The sequence below is a fragment of the Microplitis demolitor genome, chromosome 9 (genome assembly GCF_026212275.2).
Source record: "Microplitis demolitor isolate Queensland-Clemson2020A chromosome 9, iyMicDemo2.1a, whole genome shotgun sequence".
NCBI lineage: Eukaryota > Metazoa > Arthropoda > Insecta > Hymenoptera > Braconidae > Microplitis > Microplitis demolitor.
The window spans coordinates 2829403-2844871 of record NC_068553.1 but is presented as its reverse complement, the minus strand read 5'-3'; the positions used below and the strand labels follow the sequence as shown (position 1 = coordinate 2844871).

Here is a 15469-nt window from a genome sequence, read left to right as displayed (position 1 = left end):
TAAAATTTACTATTTAATTTAGTAAAAAATCTATTTTAAAATAAAATTTTCATAGAGACTGCTATTAAATTTTTACTAATCCAGATTGTAAAAATTGTCTCCTTGAGTGTAATAATAAAAAAATTTTTTTTTTCAACGCTATATATATATATATATATATATATATATATATATATATATATATATATATATATATATATATATATATATATATATATATAAATATATATACATTTTTGGAAGGTATCTGTATAGTTGTTAATGGAAATATCATACAACTGTCATCTTAAAATTCGCCACCTTTTTTTTTTGACCACTGTGGGATTTGAACCTACGCCTTGCGAATAATCCAGTTCGAATGCAAGCATACTAACCACTCGGCTACAAGTATCATTCAAATTTCTTGAAGTATATGCCAAATATAAATAAAATACAATGAACTCGAGATTATATCTCACGTATTAAAAGTTACAATGTCAAATAGTAATTTTTACCCGCCAAGTAGCGATTCACCGACGTTCTAAAAACTACAATACATCAAGAAAATTTTATTTGATATTATAAATTTTAGAATACTCTAGATTTTTTTTACAATGTTTTCAGTAATAATTCTAAAATGTTATGCAGTAAAATTAATAATCTTACAAATTGTACTAATCGGGATGTAAATGAATAATTTTTGCGAAATTTATATAAACATAACTTGAGTCACGTATGACTTTTCTGTTGTTTCTAGATAAAAATCACTTTCTACTCTATACTAATATTTTTTATTTTATCTGCTAAATTTTACAGAATAGATAAAAATAAATATAAGTTTTAGAGTAATTTATTGTTAATGAATTGTAATATTCAACTTCTACGCTTACAAATCCTTTTAACTCAGAATTGTAATATTATCAAAGAGATTTTTGAATGTTGTTATTTCCAGAATGATCGTTGTGAAATAATTATGGATTTTTACACCATTCTTTATTCAGTTTTTACTAATCTGCATTATTATTCTTAAAAATCGTAAAATTTACAATACTGATTGTAAGAATTAACAAAAAAATAGAACTTTCCATTATTAATTGTAATTTTCGATTTGGATGTAAATTTCTCTTTGGAAAGTAATTTTTATTTGGCGAATATAAATATCATCTAATTTTGAGCTCCGTTTTTTTTTCCGTGTAATTATATAAATAAAACGATTTGAATAATCCAACAATCGATTGTTTAATGGAAAAATTTTAGAATTAATTGAATTTATTGATTCTTAATGATTTATGTTTTTTAATTAATGGCGAAACTTTTAAACTTTTTCTTGAGTAATGAGGATTTACTTTTAATTGATGGTTGATACGACAAAAGTTTATTAACATTAAAATTAAAATTTTCATATTATGTAATATATATATATATATATATATAAATATGTAGAGGAAAAAGTTGGCGGATGTACGCAAAACGAGGTACTCCCAAAATTTTATAAAAAAAAAATTTATTTTTTAAATGTATTTTAACCATTCCAAAATTACTTTTGTAAATATAATTAAGCATTATTTTAAATTTTTTTAGTTAAAGTTTTCCAAAAATCGAGTGTCGGTCGAAAAATGTCAATGACTTTTGTATTAAAATAAAAACTATTAAATTCTTTTATCTTCCTTTTGCGTCCAATAATTGTGTAAAGTATAATATTTTCTTAAGTAAAAAACTTACAAAAAATTTTAATAAAATCAAACTTATTCAATATTCAGAATTGTTTTTTCAACTTCCCGCTAAGAAAATCGTAAATTTTCTCAAGTTCGGGAAGTTATTGTTTTCACCCCGATTTTTGAAAATCGAGTTTTTATCTGATGTCGATATTTTGAGGTCATAGGAAGCTATTCCGAATGTCTTCAGAAAAATGTCCGAGTGTATGTATGTATGTATGTATGTATGTATGTATGTATGTATGTATGTATGTATGTATGTATGTGTAAAAAGCCATGCGGTATGGCACCACATGCCGGAAATCAAAGCAATCTTGCAGAGTAAAGCACTGAGTTTGTACTGTGAACAGAAAATTTATAATAAAAGATGCACAGAATAAGATAAAGTAATGTAATAATGCGAATTTAGCGTGATTAATTGATAATAAGCGGATTCGTGTGTTCGAGAGCAAACAGCAAGAGGTCCATGTAATTCGGTATAGCTGGTTCGTTGTTTTTTTTGTAAGAGAGCGCGCCGCTCCAGTAGAGAAAGATAACCACCGTTCAAGTCTGCCGCTGTCATGCCACCTAGATCGATGATCTGTACCTGACGATCGATAAGCAGCATAGGGCGATACACGGTCAGTGTCCGGCGGTCGATAATGTAGCGGGAGGCGGGAGGTTTTTCTCCCCCCTTCGCCGCTTGTAGGCGGAGAACCTGTGATGTTGCTGGAGGAGCATCATGAGAATCTTCCTCGTGACGTGGAATTGGCAGTAGTACCAACTTGTGGATTGGTCTGAGGTAAGTTGATGTGGCAGTCTTGACGGTGACGACACGGGTAAGATCATCTTGCCCAGGATGAACGTGCGTGACACGACCCAGCGGCCATTTTGATGGTGGAAACCGTTCATCTAACAATAGCACCATGGAACCTATTCCGATGTCGTGGAAAGACGTGTTCCACTTAGATATGGTTTGATGAGTTTTCAGGCACGATTCAGACCAATTAGCCCAGAACAGCTGAAGGCGCTGCTGAATGTATTGCAGCAATGAGAGACGGTTGATTGGTAGATGCAGGAGTGAGGGTTCAGGTATAGTCGTGAGGGGTGCTCCTCGAATGAAGTGACCGGGAGTGAGTGCAGTGAGGTCATCTGGGTCTTCGGAGAGAGCACTGAGTGGACGAGAGTTGAGAACAGCTTCAATCTGGATCAGCAGCGTTGTATAGTCTTCGTAGGTTAGCAATTTGTCAGAGTTAATTTTAGCTAGGTGTTGTTTGACTGATTTCACAGCAGCCTCCCATTTGCCGCCCATGTGAGGAGCTCCAGGTGGATTGAACTTCCAGTGAGTCCCGTCATTAGCGATCAGCTGTTGCAAGTGTTGCGATTCTTTGGTGAATCCTGCTAGGAGACTCTTCAGTTCGACTTGTGCGCCTTGGAAGTTGGTTCCGCAGTCGCTGGAGAGAGTCTTGCAGACTCCTCGGCGAGATACAAATCGTCTGAACGCTTTGAGGAATCCTTCAGCGCTGTAGTCCGTTACTAATTCCAGGTGAACGGCGGAAGTCGAAAAGCACACAAACACCGCGATCCAGGCCTTATAGGTACGCGAACCACGTCCGTTGAAAAATTTAAGAGACACTGGACCAGCGTAGTCGACTCCAGAATGCTCAAACACTAGAGATGGGGTAACACGTGATGCGGGAAGTTGTCCCATGCGTTGTTGTGCTCTGGCTCCGCGTATTCTCGTGCAAGTGACGCATCGGTGGATGTGGGACTTAACTGGAGCACGACCACCAAGAATCCAGCAGTACTTGCGCAAGTAGTTCAGAGTTAGCTGAGTACCGCCGTGCAGAGTGCGTGTATGAGCGTTGGAGATGATGAGATGGGAGAGGATTGAGTCTTTCGGCAGAATTGGAGGATGTTTGGCATCTTCATCTAGTTGAGCGTTTTGAAGACGTCCACCAACGCGGAGTAATCCGGTCTGATCAATCCACGCTGTCAGGCGAGTGAGAGGATGGGATTTTGCAAGACTTTTGCCTTGAGAGATTGCTTGGAGCTCGCTGGCAAAGTACGATTGCTGCGTCGATTTGATCCAGAAGGTGAGAGCAAATCGCAGGTCAGCAGGATTTAGTGGTGACGATTTGAGACCAGAACTCGGGACTCTTCTAAAGCACGCTGCGGCTCGTTGAATTGTAGCTGTGACGCGAAGTAACTTGGTAAGAGTTGTGTCTTGGCGGAATAAAACGCCGAACGGCAGCTGTGGAGTTGAGGAGACGTGCACTGTGCTAGGACGAATTTCCATGTCATCTGGCAGTTCATTAGGAGCTGCGAATGAAGGCCAGAGATGATTTGGTTCAGCTAACCAGTCAGGACCTGACCACCAGAGCTTGTGCGTGATGAGTTGGGATGGAGTGAGACCTCGAGAAGCACAATCTGCAGGGTTGTGCTTCCCAGATACAAACCTCCAGGTTGCGTCAGGCGCAGATTGTTGAATTTGTTGCACTCGATTCTTTACAAACTCCTTCCAACGCAGTGCATCACTGTTGATCCAAGCAAGCGATACTGAAGAGTCTGTCCACAAGGTGACGGGAGCGTGTTGCAGCTGGAGAGTGGTTTGAACTCGAGTGATAAGTTTGGAGAGTAGTAGCGCGGCTGATAGCTCCAAGCGTGGAATTGTTAAACGATGGAGTGGAGCAACTCTGGTTTTGCTGCAAACGAGAGTCACTGTGGAGGATCCCGATGGCGAAGACACTTTTACATAGACTGCAGCAGCCATTGCAGCCAGTGAAGCATCCGAGAAGCCATGTATCTCGACTTGAGAATTATCGGATCGTAGTTGAAGCCATCGAGGAATAGTGAGTTGCGAGAGTTGTGCAAGTTCATTGCGAAACGTCGTCCAGGGATGTATGATTTGAGGAGGGAGCGTGTCATCCCATCCGATCTTCTCTTGCCACAAATCCTGCATTAAAACTTTCGCGCGGACAATGATGGGTGAAATCAGACCGAGAGGATCAAAGAGCTGAGCGGTTTCAGAGAGTATAGTGCGTTTGGTGATGGTTGCTTGTAGGATGGGCTGACCCGTGAACATAAGCAGATCTGGAGCGCATTGCCAAGCAAGACCAAGAATCTTAGAGGATGATTCGCTAAATTGATGAGTCTCTGAACTTGTTGACTGAAATGAAGGAAGTCTGAAGAAACCTGGATGGTTGCTTTTCCACTTTGCTAGAGGAAAGCATCCTCGAAGAGCCATTTCTTCAACTTGCGTTGCAATAGCGTTAAGAGATTTAATATCATCAGCACCACCAGTAATATCATCGACGTAGCTGCCTTTCTGGAAAGGTTCCACTGCTACGGGAAAGTCGTGACCTTCATCGAGAAGTAGCTGTTGCAGAGTACGGCCAGCCAAGTAAGGAGCTGACGTGGTACCATAGGTAACCGTGCAGAGATCAAAGTCCTGGACTTGATTGTTCTCGTTGATCCACAGTATGCGTTGGAATTTTTGATCTTCTGGGTGAACCAGAATTTGGCGAAACATCTTCTCTACGTCAGTTGTGAAGATAAGCTGGTGGCGCCGTACGTAAAGGAGGACGTCGAAGATGTCGTTCTGAGTCTTGGGACCTACGTGAAGACAATCATTGAGAGAGTTGCCTGAAGTTGATTTGCAAGAGCCATTAAATACCACGCGGATCTTGTTATTGCGCATGACACCGTGATGTGGCAAGTAATAACTGTCAGCTTCTGCGTTTGAGGGTTTGCCCTTCTGCATATGACCCAGGGACTCGTATTCGTCGAGGAACTCATGGTAGAGATGCTGGAGCTCAGGTTGAGTTGAGATGAGTTTTAGTAAGCGAGTTAATGCGCGTTGTGCGATGCTCTTCGAGTGCCCTAGTGGTGGCGCGTTCGATTTGAAAGGCAGGCGTACAATATAGCGCCCAGAGATGTCTCGCGAGTGGGTAGCCATATAGTGAGCTTCACACTCTGCTTCTTCGGCACTGAGAGACTCCTTGCCTGACGATGAGACGTCTTCCAGCTCCCAGAATCTCGCGATGAGGTCATGAAGCTGAGAGTTGGTGACGAGAAGGCCTTGATGCGCAGGCGATGCGAGCGTTGTCGAATTGATAGGTCCCAGAACTGCCCACCCAAATATAGTTTGGATTGCAATGGGCTGCCCGGGACTTCCAGTCCTGATTCCCGGCTTCATGATCACGCCATAAGAATCAGCTCCGACGAGGATGTCAATGCGGCCAGGTGATGCGTAATTAGGATCCGCTAGCTCTAAATCAGCAATATGAGGCCACGATTGAGATGAGACATCAACTGGAGGCAATTCAACGGTAAGGTGTGGTAGTACGTGTGCGTGCAGCGTGACTTGATCGTCAGAGTGCGCTGAGCGTAGTAGAATATTAACAGCACCCTTGGTAGATCCAGAGGGTACACTTCCGACTCCAATGATTGGAATCCGTGATTCAGAGCTTGATAGGTTCAACAGGCGAGTAACGTGCTGAGAGATGAGTGACAACTCGGATCCTGGATCAATCAGAAGCCGTACTGCGTGCGGGCGTTGTGTAGGCGTAATAAGAAAGGCGTAGGCTGTGGCTAGCAGCACTAGAGGTCTTTCTGGTGAGGATGAGTGATAAGATGAGAGTGATTGTTGCGTTGATAGTAGTGACGCAGCAGTAGACGTTGGCGAGAGCGTGCGTTGTAAGCGTGGAGTTGCGTTACTGAGTAATCATGATGACGTATTCGGGTTTTGCAATGAGTCTTGCGTTTGAGAGCCTTGAAAACGGCTCGAGAGAGTCGTCGGAGCGTTAGATTTGGCTGGTGGAGCGTAGAGATGCGTGGAATCGTGTAGCATGGAATGATGTGCTGCATTACAGTGACGACAGCGATTTTTGCTACGGCAATTCTCCAGAGCATGCGTCCCAAGACAATTGAGGCATAATGACTTGGAGATTGCTCGCTGATGACGCTCGTTAGGCGTTAGATTGCGGTACAATGGACATGAGACGATGAAATGCGCTTCACCGCAACATGAGCAAGGATTTTGATGTCTTGTAGCAGGTCCAGGACTCGGTCCAGGCGGAGAGTTAGCGTTAGTGGATGACCCGGAAGTCGTAGTGACGCTTTGTTGCGAATTCGCTACATGGACATGCGCAGGGGAGTTTTTGAACCCGTGAGGAGGCTTGTTGTTGCTGGAGGCCCTTTTGTTCGCCTTGGGATCACGTGGCTTTACTGGGAGACGTCCTTCCATGGCTTCGAGAGCTCGTGCACGGGACAAGAGGAACGTTTTGATGCGCTCGTAGGTCGGGAATTCGGACGCAGCTCCGAGAGTAAGTTCCCAATCTTCTCGTGTCGTAGGATCGAGCTTTTGGGTAATGAAGTGTACCACGAAGTGATCCCAATGCTCCACTGGCGACCCGAGTGCAGCAAGAGCGTTCATAACCTCACTGACTGTGTTGATCACATTGTTGACTTCCTTGCTTGCGCGCGACGCCATCTGGGGGATGTTGAATAGTTTGTTCAGCTGAGCGGTGATTAGTACGCGTTTATTCTCGTACCTTGTATTTAAGGTCTGCCAAGCAGTAGCGAATGCAGTCTTAGAGATCTCCACGTTGGCAACAAGGGAGTAAGCGGTACCCTTCAAGCTCTGGAGGAGATAATGCATTTTGTCGACTTCACTGACGCCTTCTTTGTTGACAACCGACGCGAACTTGTTCTTAAATGATTGCCATTCGAGTAGTTCGCCGTTGAAGGTTGGAGGCTGAATCGTGGGCAGCAATGGACGAGCAGTTGTTGCTTGCGCATGTAGGGAGAGATTGTGCGGAGAGAGAGGCGCCGGACGTGGCTCAAGCTCGACCACGCGACGCTTCAGTGCCGACTTGACTAAGACGTAGCGACTTAGTGCTTTTGAGTATCGTCCTTCTTTGAAGTAGTTGTGGGACATGTCGATGTCCTTGCAACCGGTAAGCTTGTCGTGAGCATCAGAGAGTTTGTTCCACATTGACTCAAGCACTTCAAGCTTGATCTCGCAGTCGGTTAGTGGAATGAGCGTGTATTGTCCATCTCCTACTTCAGTGACCATCATGTTGAGACTGCTCAGGTGGGACTCGAACGATAGCAGGTACTTGGCCGACATCTTGGATTTTGCTAAAAGATATCGAAAAAGAATCAATACTAGAAAAAGACGTTAATTAGCAATAAAAGATATTATAAAAGGAGCGAACTGACAGTTTAAGTGTCCTCTAGGAGAAAGTAAGCGATGGTGATGCTGATTAGTGACCTTGACGGCTGATGAACGTCGTTGGATGCAGGTTGTGGTTCACACGCGAATAACACAGGGAGATTTTCGCACTAGATGGTCCCAATCTACCTTTCCACCAACGCAGTACCTATCCGTGGTACTCAGCAATGCGTCGGAGTTGTCAAACGCGCACCAAATAGACATAAACAGCACCAAGTTCACTGACACGAGGTTTAATCAAATTTAAGTTAAACCAAACTACCCAGAATCCGGCTCGAAGGACCAAAAAATGTAAAAAGGCTTCGCGTAACGAATTTTAAAATTAGCGGGTATATACTGGGACCTGGGTAGTATAGGTTAAACGTATAGAGTGACGACCTTCGTTTGTATTACGCAGTTTATTCATACGAAAAAATTATGCACTAGTTTAAATAAATAATATAGAGTTATATCACAGTTAAGCTTCAAATTATAGCAAGTAGTTTGTGTTAAAAGATAACTAGTAGGATATAAAGCGTCTTTAGGTTAAGCCTTGTCACGCCATGCGGTATGGCACCACATGCCGGAAATCAAAGCAATCTTGCAGAGTAAAGCACTGAGTTTGTACTGTGAACAGAAAATTTATAATAAAAGATGCACAGAATAAGATAAAGTAATGTAATAATGCGAATTTAGCGTGATTAATTGATAATAAGCGGATTCGTGTGTTCGAGAGCAAACAGCAAGAGGTCCATGTAATTCGGTATAGCTGGTTCGTTGTTTTTTTTGTAAGAGAGCGCGCCGCTCCAGTAGAGAAAGATAACCACCGTTCAAGCATAGGGCGATACACGGTCAGTGTCCGGCGGTCGATGATGTAGCGGGAGGCGGGAGATTTGAACAGTATGTATGGGCGTGTGTGTGTGTGTGTGTGTGTGTGTGTGTGTGTGTGTGTGTGTGTGTGTGTGTGTGTGTGTGTGTGTGTGTGTGTGTGTGTGTGTGTAAACTCTTAGTAACTTTTTAACTCATGAACCGAATTGGACGGCAATCGATAGATCTTGTTGGCCCTCAACTTTCCTGAGAATTTCAGATCATTCGATCATGTAGACTCGAAGATATTGGCGAATTACGAAAAAAACTTTTTAAGAACTTTCTATGTAAAATTTTATTGAATTTCATCAAATTTTATAAAGTTCGACAAAATTGTATGAATTTTCATCAAATTTTGCTCTGGAATTTTATAAAATCTTATGAAATTGTATAAAATTTTATATTATTTGAAAAAATTTTACAACAACATTTTTTCCCGGGTTACCATATTGTACAGTTCTGCTAACAAGAAATTTGGAATGAAATGCATTCAGCCCAAAGTAGTTAATTTAGCTTAAAATAAATTCTTATAAGTTTACATTAATAATATAGCTCTACTGACTAGTAATTTTCAATTTAAATTGTCCAACTCAGAACAATCATATTCACTGGCATCATCGTAATGTATTTAACTGTATAGTGTAATCGACTATTTTTTTGTAGTACTGTTAACCATATCACTTTAATTATGCGTACAACAGCCAACAACTGAGATTTTTTTTTAATACGTTTCCCGAGTTCCAAAAATTTATTTTTTCACTCAATGTATCATTCTATTTGTTTCGACATCTGCATGTTTCCACTGTGATGCAAAATATTTGTTTACTTGAACTAGATAAACTCTAAAATGCTCGATGTCACTGGTTATTTGAGATAACTATTTTTTCACAAGCCTCGTTTTGTCCATCTTAGCTCCATATATTTTTTTCACATTTGACTTTTGATCTCAAACGATACTCAGCATTGTTTTTTGGCCTAAAATTGATAAAATTTAAAATCCAGTAATGCGAAACTCAAATTTTCCACTGTAGTTTTATATTTTAAAGTAGAATATTTACTATACATACATATATATATACTAACGCAAAAAATTAAAGGAGCAGAAAAATTATATAAATTTTTTTGTGATTTTCGGAAGACTGAAACTTTGTGAAAAATACTCGTATCCAGATTTTAAAAAAGCGTTTTACAGCTTAAAATATCTAATCTCGGTGCATTTTTATCAAAAGTTTTTGAAAAGTCTGTTTCTTACGCAAACATGAAAAATACCGCAAGATATAAAATTACGAAATTTGTTTTTTTTTTCTGAAGAGCCAACAAACCGTGGAAAAATTTGGTCAACTCAACCAATCCATCGGTAATTTAGCAAATTTATTCAGCTTCAATTTGGTTTTTTTTTCTTTAACCTCGTAGGACGATTTTTCGCAGAGATATCAGTCATCAAATAATAAACGATCCTTTTGGCTTTAATCATCGATATTCAGGCTACCAATAATCGCACAGTAAATTTTAGGGCAGCGTTGAAAACTTGCATTAACTCTCTCCACCACCCTTACATCAGTTTTGAAAAAAAAAATTTATTTTTCATTTTTGCCATCCATTAGAAGTAAGTACAAAAAAATGACTTTTTTGGTTTATTAGTGAACCAACAGCTACTCTGTAAATATCGATGAAAAGACTATTGTTGTCAGGAACTTTTTTAGCTTTATTGACCCCCAATAACCCTGTAAATTTTCGAATTGATTTATCGAACCTTTTTTTGGGGTTGATTGTTCAAGTTTTACTAAACAATTAAATTGAATCACTTTTAAGTCCACATAACTTTAAAACTAAGACTCATAGATCATTCCTGTAAAATGTATTTTAAAGCTTGACTAATAAGCTTTAATTTATGACCCTAAACTTTATGTTTTGACCAATTCTTCCATTGATTTAATTGCCTTGAAATTTTCAGTGCAATCGAAAAATGTTGTAAACATGATTTTCATTCCACATAACTTATGCATTTCTCATTAGTTCACAATGCTGTCACGTGTATTTTATTGTGAACAAAATGATCTGTAAATTTTACAGCTATTTTATACTTTAACAGTTTTACTTTTATTATTTATGATGTTCAGTGAAAAATGAATCATACATGACCATATATAAATGCTCCACGCATCGATATATATGAAAATTGACCAGACACGACCATATATGACCATGTATGGACATGTATAGCTGAACATAGTTTGATATGCCTATATGTGACTCGATATGACTATGTATAGAAATTTTCAATAATTAAAAAAAAAATTTTTATTTTTTTTTTTAATTATTTTGGCGACGCGGAGATTATCTGATATGCGAATGATTGAATGCCTAATCGAAATGGAAATTTTAAATTCAGAAAAAATACGCTAGACTTATTAATGACTGCACCCGCTTTAGTAGGATTTGAACCCGGAACCTCCGTGTGAGAGACTGACGCTCTGACGACTAGGCTATACGACCGACAGTTACAAAAAAGTTTAGTTGTGCTACGTAAGGTTCAAAGAATACAATCCCTTTTGAAAAAGCAAAATATGATCATCAATATGCTGTTAGTTTCACACAACAATACTTGTTTCTAAGTAATTGTAATCGTTAGCGAAATTCTTATTTATATTTATCCGTGAAAAGTTAATCATACATGACCATGCGTACCATATATAGCCATATATTGCCATTTATGATCATACATGCAGCATATATGGCCATACATGGTTTTGTATGACTGTGTATGACCATGCATGACTGTATTAAAAAAATTTGTATGCCTATGTATGCTCCATGTATGGCCATGTATGATTCATTTTTCGCGGGGTTTTAATCGTACCTGTGCGTCCTATAATTATAATTGATATTGTCGAAGTAACAGCGATTACAATTATGATCTGATACTACTTAAATTTTCAATACTTTATTTACGTGGTTAGTTTGGTACATTACCTATATAATTTTCTGGCAAATCAACTGTCTGAAGTTCTCTATAGAAAATAAACGTTGTCTTTTTTTACCCTCACTTTTAGAAAACGAGTCTTATTTCATATCATGACTATACACTAACATGTATACATACACTAACAAGATATGTATGTATAAAACTATTTTTGGCCGTTCCCACCACGCACTTAATAAATAAATTTATTAATTTTTGAAGAATAATTGTTATTATTAATTAATTAATTTTTATTGAACTTCTTTCAAACAACTAAACATTAATCCTTCAGTATAATACTGATCTAATTTCACGAGATTTCATATTTTAAGTTTTGTTCAGAAAATCTCATCTCCGTTTTCTTTACTCGACACTCACCTCATTCGAGTTCTGCCATCTCTTCTTACTTTACAATTTTTCTTTTGTACTGAGTATATTTTTATGATAATTTTATTAACGAACTCTAATTATTCATTTTATTTATTATTTTAATTCTTAAATTGTATTTATTGCGCGACGTAAATTGATTTAATAGAACTAATTTAGGTATTTATTTAGTTACTTAATATTTTATTACAACGCGGACTAGAATATGAAAATTACTGGCTTGTGTCATTCACAATCAGCCTAAGAATTCTACGACGCGTATAATTCCGGCAACGGCCTGAAACTATAAGGCGACGCCCTCGATCCGGCAATTGGGTCTGGATCCGATTAGACAACCGCCTAGCTTAAATTTTACTTTAATAATTTTATGACTAATTAATTTCTACGGGCCTAGACGTGAATTGCCCCGTCGAACGACTAAGTATTTATTAAATGAGATTAATATTCTAGCTTCGGCCTAAAATAATTAATTTTATTAATACCTGATTCTTTTCTGATGCGGCTCCTCTTTGTTTTCACCGTCTCCTCAGGTTCCTTGTTTGTCGTCACGTTCGTCGCGTCTGGTTCTCCTCGTCTTGTCTCGTCTTATGCTTTCTTCTTGTACCCTCTAGATTTACTCGTGTCTCTCGTTCACCTGTCTTGGCTGAGAGTCTTAACCTTAGGGCGTCTAGTCCGGTTGTGTGTCTCGGCCTGGGTTCTCTCTTCATTTATCATTGTACACCCACTCGACTGAATTCGGCAACTTCCATAAACTTAGACACCCCTACTTATCACTAAGTGGGACTGACAGACAAGCCCCTACGATTTCCGCTCGGGACGACAGTCGCACTCTACCTCGGATAACCCTGGGGCAGTAATAGATTATATCGACCGCGCACTTGATAGAAAATCACGGCAACTGAGCGCGGAAAATTCAAAATTCCCTGTTACAACCCAAATAATATCAGAAACGTCTCTTAAGACTAAAAACAAGTGCTTAAAAATTTATTTTGTAAGTAATAGATGTTTATTGAATGATACAATACACGGAGCTACATATAATGTCGTCGAACTTAGTAGTTAGTTTAAATCATATTATCAACAAAACAATCGAAAAAACATAGTTTTTAATATTTTTGTCGGACATTTCTTATTTTATTGTTTGTTATATGAGTCAAAACTTATTTAAATCTTGATTTTGATTCCTGACCAAGGCCAATCGATGCTCAGATTTTTTTTTTCCGTGTAAATTCATAAATCTTCACTGGATTATTATAATCATTTTCCCGGAGTGTGCATGATAGCGTATTCCAAATTGGTTACGCATGTACCTTGAAACCAATATGTAGAGCATTGATTTCCTTCACAACAGCCATAACCTTGTGATGGATGGCACTAAAAGAACAATTATATTTTATGCCTTTTTCATTTTTCAATGGAAATTGTTTTACTGTATCAAAAAGTAAAAACAATAGAATTTTTTTATCAACCTTCAATTAACGTACTAATAGGAAATTAAAAATAACAGGAAAAAAAATACTTAGCTGCGAATTGTTAAAAGTAAAATTTAAAAGCTTATAGTACTTTGAAGTGAAAACTATGAAATATTCAAATTTCGCAGTCTTGCTTGAGATTTGATAATAACTTTAATTTATTGAGTGATGAATTTAAGGGTTGAAATGTCAAAACTTAATTTTACAAGTTTAAAGTTTTAATGATCAAATTTAGAGTTTTTTAGAACTATTAATGTCTACTTGTATTTTTTTCCAGTATGTCATAATTATAACTCACCCAACCGCCAGGACATGATGCATATACACCAGGATAGATAACAACCAATACGAAAATTGATAATAATAAAATTATTTTCGACATTTTTCTGGTTTTATTACCTAAAACGGGAAAATAAAATAATTGTTTGATTTAAATACTGCAGCTAAATTATAAAGATACGGTGTAAAAAATTTGCGGACTGAACACGGATTGGATAACTTTTCATTTATTCACTCCTCTTCACAATGAATTTCGTTCCAAAAGGGAGATTCAGATAATATTAGTCATAGAAAAAAATCACTAATGTATAATAAAGTTATCGGTCTTTGATATGCAGATATTCCTATTGAGTACTTACGAGCTGTCTTTTCATATATTGTCACCATAGCTATTCAATAATTTAGGTTTACTACCATGAATTACTCTCTAAATATGAATTAGTGAAAATAAGTGAATATTCACTAATTCCAAGTGCGAGCCAAACCACTAATTTCAAAAAGCGGTTCGATTAACATTCCGAATTAGTGAATATTTATTTACTTATTTTACATATTCATGTTTAGAGAGTATATGAAATTATAAGTTAGTGAGTTACTAAAACATTTTATAAATTAAAAACATATTATTATTGGTTTAATTAGAAGTATCTGAATCAATTATTTACTGTAATAATTATATTTTTCATCATCAGCTGTTTCTAATAAATATATTGTACTTAGTTATTAAAACAACGGAACTCTGGATGCCGGAGTGAATTCGCATTAAAATATAATCCGTATTCACCCCCGATTTTTCGTAGTGTAAGATAAGAGTACTGTAATTAATCCAGAGACTATAGAATATTTTTTAAAAAATGTTTTACTTTATTATTTGTAAATGGAGTAAAATATAAATTATAAGTAAATCTATACAAGCAATTACTATTTATTACCGATTGTTGTTTCCTGAAGTTTCACAAGCTTCTTTGTGACTGATCGAGGGATTGCTGACTTTTATTAAGTAATAATTGTGTCCTTTGACATTTCCAATGATAACTTTTGTTTTTTTTTTGTGATAAATTTTTCCAAGACGCAAAATTTATCTTACGCAGTAGGAAAAAACGGGGTCATAGGTCTGTTAAGCAATGTATGCACGGCGAGAAAAATCTCGTCAGAACGACTGAACATTTCTTCTTCAGTCTTTTTACGATATTCTATATAACCGTTTCGATGATCCAAGTATCGTCGCAGCGTAACGTCAAAATGACAATACTATGGTCATTATAGGTATCCAAAGAAACGCTAATAAGATAGTCTTGTAGAGTTTTGAATAAAAAAAAATTAATGCAAATTGAAAGATGCCAAGTTAAGAATACAGCCTCATTAATCATTCCATTACATGATATGTTTCGATATTCAGGCGCAGTGACTTCTGTTGATTAATCAGTTACTTATAATAAATAAAAAAAACAACTTTTAACAAACAATTTTATTGGTTAAAAAACAAATGGTAAGACATTGTTTAGATCTGAAAATGTCTATCCGCCCTTGATATAGGGGAGGGTTGGGCACGACGGCTCGCCTGGGGCACGACGGCTCCCCTTAAAAATTTGGTCAAAAATTTTTTTTTTAT

The 15469-nt window shown here is 37.6% G+C and overlaps 1 protein-coding gene and 1 long non-coding RNA gene across 2 annotated transcripts; both read right to left on the bottom strand.

The window, feature by feature from the left end:
- Positions 1-509: 509 nt before the first annotated feature.
- On the bottom strand, positions 510-7806 carry LOC128668657 (uncharacterized). Its single transcript, XM_053742023.1, has 3 exons — positions 6437-7806; positions 2281-6391; positions 510-527 (listed from the first exon to the last, which is right to left on the bottom strand). Exons 1-3 carry the CDS (start codon positions 7804-7806, stop codon positions 510-512), a joined length of 5499 nt encoding a protein of 1832 aa, XP_053597998.1.
- Positions 7807-13111: 5305 nt separating this feature from the next.
- LOC128668566 (uncharacterized) lies at positions 13112-14821 on the bottom strand. Its single transcript, XR_008404194.1, has 3 exons — positions 14790-14821; positions 13877-13977; positions 13112-13480 (listed from the first exon to the last, which is right to left on the bottom strand). It is a non-coding gene; the product is annotated as an uncharacterized LOC128668566 (long non-coding RNA).
- Between the last annotated feature and the right edge of the window lie 648 nt (positions 14822-15469).

Bases quoted from the DNA above. Each gene is read 5' to 3' on its own strand.
- LOC128668657 (XM_053742023.1), bottom strand. From the start codon at position 7,806: ATGTCGGCCAAGTACCTGCTATCGTTCGAGTCCCACCTGAGCAGTCTC. The intron at 6,392-6,436 runs GCAAGACTCATT...ATGATTACTCAG, and splicing joins CGTTTTCAAGGCTCTCAAAC to TAACGCAACTCCACGCTTAC.